The 6,000-nt window shown below is 37.6% G+C and overlaps 1 protein-coding gene across 6 annotated transcripts in view; it reads right to left on the minus strand.

The window, feature by feature from the left end:
- Positions 1–6,000, minus strand: part of LOC107751435 (serine-rich coiled-coil domain-containing protein 1-like) — a 72,329-nt gene that overhangs the window by 43,845 nt on the left and 22,484 nt on the right. For all 6 annotated transcript variants that reach the window (XM_016567167.1, XM_016567166.1, XM_016567165.1 and 3 more), the window contains one exon: positions 2,392–2,533. In XM_016567167.1, coding sequence (XP_016422653.1) covers positions 2,392–2,533 — 142 coding nt within the window. The remainder of the gene's footprint in view (positions 1–2,391; positions 2,534–6,000) is intronic.

Here is a 6,000-nt window from a genome sequence, read left to right on the forward strand (position 1 = left end):
CGGTGTCTCTTGGACATGGCGACAATACACTACTAACGCATTTCAACCAGGCCTGTACCAGTTCTCTGTGACGTGCATCTGCATATCAAAACTTTATTTTTTAAAGCAGCATTAAAAATAAAACAAAAATATAACTTAAAGCAATAAAATAAAATAAAATAAAATAAATCTCTGAGGATCTCTGAGGCAATGCTTTCTTTTTTTAAAAAGCTATCCACTATTTGTGGGTGTATGTGGAGGGGCCCAAGACATTCAGTTATTCCACCGGCAGCAAGGCAAGGGGGGAAAAAAATACAGGGAAAATTAAATTACTATAATCAAGTAGTTACAACGGGTCTATAAATTTCAAACAAGGTACAATATCACAACCATTACAATGTCATTTTGGTAAATGTTTCACAGCAAACGTGAATGAATTTTAAGCAGCATTTCAGACTCCATAATTATTAAAGGATTCAAGACTGATCCAGCATGTGCTGCTTTGATTAATGTGTTTTCTACGACTGCATTTTAAGTACAAGGACAGGACAAGAAAACTGTAATGAAAAGTACAAACATATTGAGGTAATCAAAGACGGTATGAAAGCAAAAGCAAGAGAAATGTTTCACTAATGCAGATTCTTCCCAGTGCATTCAAACAAAAACTGCTAAACGACAAAACAGAATAGAGTCAAAATTATTTGCTGAAAAATGCAAAACAGTAATTTAAGAATGTACCCTGTTCAATATTAAAACTAAAATCTCTGCTCAGAATACGAAGTAATTATCAGAATGGTTATATATGCACATGGCTACATCTAAACGGTTTTAGCTGGTGGGAAATGCAATAGTTATGTAAATTAAACAGGCAGGACAAAAAAAATATATATTTTTTTTAAATCAACAAAAAGCCAGTTTAATCCATGAAGGATGCTGTGCCAGGTTCTGAATGCCAACAGGCACTACAGTACATAATGGTCAAAGGTATAAGAGCTATTCAATTCAAGCCTAGGTAACATTCAAACAAAAAAAAACTATGTCTGAGAGGTTAGACGCTCTTGATTCAGGCTCTGAAACCAGTCTATAGCTTTCCTATTATAGTAACTAAGTGTGAGCAGACAATCTTATGCTCCTTTCATATATTTACTACTTAACATTTGGCTAAATCAAAACCTCTCTGAACATTTTGAACCGACATTCTCACTGCACTGCCCTAAATTAGTCTGGAACGAGGTATCAAAAGACCGAAAGCACAAAAGACACATGAAGAAATAAAGAACAGGCTGTGCATAAGATCACTGGTCAAGTAAATAAACCCCACCGAAGATCTGCACAACTCATTGTGATACTTGTTACACTGTAGTTTACAAATGCTGAAGGAAGATGGCTAATTTACATGTTAATGAGAAGAGTCAGTAAAGAGGCCAAAGAACCTCCTCTTCAATATTCATGTTCCTCTGTTATGCGCTGTTCTCTGGACCTTCACTGAGGAAGGTGATTGTTATTGTGAAGGAATGTAAAACAGAGTTCATGCAGCTACTACTTGGAGAAATGTGGAATGGAAATAAGTGTGTTCTGGTCAATAAATCAAGTTGGGTTAGCATTATTAGCTGTAAGGGATAAAACCAAGATTTTATTAATATTATTATTACTGTAGTGACTTCAAAGAGCATTCAAATAAAATCCCACATTACTACCACAACAGACACTCCATTAACGTTCTGAAAAAGTAGGAATGCCATATTAAAGTTCTAAACAATTTAGTTTCAATAAGTTAAAATTAAATATTGAAATCCTAATATTGAATTCAGGCATCACAACATGTAAAATTAATATTCATTTCGAGATTTGCTAAAAAATAAGAGTGTCCTATTATTAGTGTTTTTTATAATAAAAAAAATAAAAAATTTTAAAAATGACCGCATATGTAATCTAAATTAAAAAAAGGAAAATGCACAATTAATTATAAAATATCAATCAAATATAAATAGAATATAGGTCTGTAACAAATATGGCATAAACAAATCTCTATGAAAAACGTATAATATATACAAAAATATAAAGTGCATCCAAAAAGTATCGGATACTTTAGTCTGCTAACAAATAATGTAACTGTACTGTAGTTGTCTTGCTGTAACATTTTACTGGCTGAACAAATCAACACTCTGACATGCTTTTCTTCCTCTCACAGCCTTGTTTTCATTTGTGTCACATTAAGTATAGTTTCTACTCTAACCAAGGTCTACAAACTGACTGAATGTGTCTCTTCTGAGTGCGAGATTCTCCTGGTGTTCGCCCTGAATGATGAGGCATGAAACTGGCAGGGCACGGAGAACTCTTCTACCTGTTCTAATGCACCCGTGATGAAGGCCATAGCAGCTTCATGAATCAACTGTCAGGGTGGAACATTACCTCCTGCAGGGTCCTGCGTAGCCGCAGCAGAAGAGTCTTTACCGCTGTGCAGTCCTGCTGCATCAGCCTGAACGGCAGCGCTTCCAGCCCGGGCAAAGATTCGTCATCACGAGACAGACAGAGGGACATCGGCCGCTGCTCCCTGGAAGGATCAAAAGAAAAAGTCTGAGATTTGGGGTTACGATACCAGAAATTTCACAGAAAGTGGATTTCCAACATATATTGGCAAATGAATGTGCATTCAATGCAATTCATCAGTATTTTATGCAATAACCATATCAATTTCAATTCTGTTCTCCACTGATTGGGATTTAAACTAGAATGAAATGTAAATAACCTCATTTTTGTCTATTGTTTGCATTGTGCAGATTTCTGCGCAAATGAACAGATCAACCATTCATGCAGAGAATGGGATCAAATTAAACTCGATTAGAAGCGCTTCTTGAAAACGACAGAAAGACAAAGGGTCAGAGTGGAGAAAAGACCCTCGAGAGACACTCGAGAGGAACAGTCATACCCTCTTCATCAGGCCTTTCATTGGGTCCAAGTGGATACTAATCTATATATAAACTCAGACAATTAGACTGTTAAGAGGTTACAAAACATTACTTTTTTTCAGTCTACTGAGATCTTGACTGAATGACACAGCATCAATATCAGGGGAATTATATGAAGGGGGAAAAAACGTCTATTCCAAAGATGACGTACACAATATCAAAAGACTTAACACCCGAAGGTAAGGCAAGATCTTTTTTCGAGACAAAATCTATTTCGTTCTTCATTTTTGAAAGAACAAAAGCTCGACGTATAGCAATGGTGTATATCAAAGATATCTTCAAAGGAAGCACAGGGTATTTGGACCGATAGAAATCTCTTATTGAGAGTTCCACAAAAAACACGAAGAGAGAGACCTCTTGCTAATTACGAATCTGATTCTGCTCAACAGAAGGATCACATTGCAGCTCCAGACTTGTCTTTATACGTTTCTGGGTTTCAGATCGAATTTAATTCAAGGTGCTTCAGATATAATTAAATATTTATGTTTTTTTTTTAAAGTACACCGATAACAGAAGATCAAAAGGAACCTCAGAGTTTTTGATTAGAATTAAGCATCGATTCCTGGGAACCCCTCCAACGAGAGAGTAGCAGAGTCCGTAAACACAGTCAGTAGTCTTCCAAACAAACGTCTGACACTTTTGTTGTCGTTTTTCATTACCATGCTGTTTATTTCAGGGCTTTTGTGGTGAGTGTCCTTGGCGCTGCAAGAAGAAAGCGAAATTTCACTTTGCTACTCCATGGCAGGTACAAGCTTTCCATCTCACACTTGTCAATTAATATCACCTTCTGAAGCATCCTCTCTGAAAAATGGGAATATGTTTTCTTGTTTCTCAATCCATAGCATCGACCGGTAAAAACATACTACCCATCCTGAAGGATATATCAACTGTTTCTGTTTTGCGGATTTACAAAAGATTTCATAAACGGCTTGGGTTGCTAAATGTCAGCATAGACAGAATCCTGACTTATTCATGATCCTCGCGCTGAGACACGGCATAGGAGAAGGCGTTCTTATTCAACATACTCATTAAAATATTAGAGCCTGTATAACTCAGTGTCTGCACAGAAAGCCAGCAGCAAAAGCACGGTTCATTCTTTGTTTTTGCCTGTGAGAACCGACTACGGCACCTAACAGATTCCTCTAATATTGTACTTTACTGTGACACGGAGTCAACTGATGTATTTGTCAAAGCATGGCATGGAAAATCGATCACTGCCCATCCTGAAGGATATATCAATTGTTTCTGTTTTGCGGATTTACAAAAGATTTCATAAACGGCTTGGGTTGCTAAATGCCTGAGAAAGCATAGACAGAATCCTGACTTATTCATGATCCTCGTGCTGAGACACGGCATAGGAGAAGGCGTTCTTATTCAACATACTCATTAAAATATTAGAGCCTGTATAACTCAGTGTCTGCACAGAAAGCCAGCAGCAAAAGCACGGTTCATTCTTTGTTTTTGCCTGTGAGAACCGACTACGGCACCTAACAGATTCCTCTAATATTGTACTTTACTGTGACACGGAGTCAACTGATGTATTTGTCAAAGCATGGCATGGAAAATCGATCACTGCACACATGAATTATAAAAGCAGAAGTATGGAACCACAATGTTTATTACTTAAAAAGGAAACCAGAGTGAGCACTGCAGAAGTGATTGTATATTGTGCCTTAACAATTCTAGATTTCCTTTAGCTCTGACGCCTGAGGCATTCAACACCATTCTCAATTTTGCCACTTTCAAGCAATTTCCAAACACATTAAAAACATAGACCTGGTGTTAAATGGCACCTCCTATAAACACAACTGTCAGTGTTATTATTCTGTCTGGAAGAGGGCGTTATTTACTTGAAAGAAGCTCTGTGCATCAGGTAATTATCTAGATTCAATCATTAATTACGATTTTAGATGTCAGGGCCTCTATGATTCGGCTTAACAAGCAATGTGATTGCTACAATAACTAGAGAAATTTAAAGTTGTGAGGTGAATCTCACTGTGACAACACTTTGCCTATAAACATGCTAACAAAAATTAAGCCTTCCAATCTTATATGAATATGCAAGGCAGGAGTATAGCTGCCATACTTAGTGTTATGATTTCTTCCATTAATCTATTTATGAGTGGACCATCATGTTAATTTATAATAATAAAGCCTATGTAGCCTCTAAAATGCTGCCTACGTAGCAGGCAGCTCACTAAGTTTTTGAACAAAGCCTGTATATTATTTATGATATCATATGATCCATTTACATTTAGTTGAGGCAATGCCGTTATTAATCAGGTCTTAGGACACACTTTGCTCCGAGACGCACCTAAAAGCTGCTGACCTCAGGGTGTTTTCATTATGCTTCAGTAGCAGCTTTGTCTCTACATTTACACTAACAGTAACACCTACATATTTCATTTTAATCACTCAGTCACCTGCATCACCCCACTACATAATATCCATTATCACCTCACTTCTGGCCATAATCTGATTATGCCAATGCAAACACTTTCACCAAGTCTGATCTTTTATGCATATGACCTCTGCTTAGCAGGTTGACAACCCCCCTCTGCGTGAGCTCTCATTTAGAGGCTGTATGTTATTTAAAGTTGTTGAGGGGCAGAGCACTGGAGTTCTGAACTGGCATCTGTCAGAAGTAAAAGACTCCCTCAGGTGAGTCGGTGTTCTGTGTTACACCTATTTGCACCGTTTTCTCATCAGGCCATTAGCATCCTCATTAGCATTAGGCAAGCCTGTCCCTTTGTTCTTTTAATCACATTTTAACTTTGCACTAGAGGAGCAAAGTCCCGCCTATGTTCATAGTTGCAAAGACATGTGTTTGGAAACCAGTAATCTGAATGCTTGGCTTCCAGAAGCAGTGTTCAGATCAGTGAAATGCTCACAGTCCTTGCTAGTATAGTAATTATTGTAAGGGGAGAGATCCAAAAACTAGTGCCCTTTTTCTGCTGGCAAACAAGATACAGAGATGGACTGCTGTAAACATCGAGAGTCCACAAGATGCAGTCATCTTTGATTGTGAGCATGAGAGAGAGGGCGGGGGGGG

This window comes from Sinocyclocheilus rhinocerous, unplaced genomic scaffold (assembly GCF_001515625.1).
Source record: "Sinocyclocheilus rhinocerous isolate Xijiao unplaced genomic scaffold, SAMN03320098_v1.1 scaffold1654, whole genome shotgun sequence".
Classification (NCBI taxonomy): Eukaryota; Metazoa; Chordata; class Actinopteri; order Cypriniformes; family Cyprinidae; genus Sinocyclocheilus; species Sinocyclocheilus rhinocerous.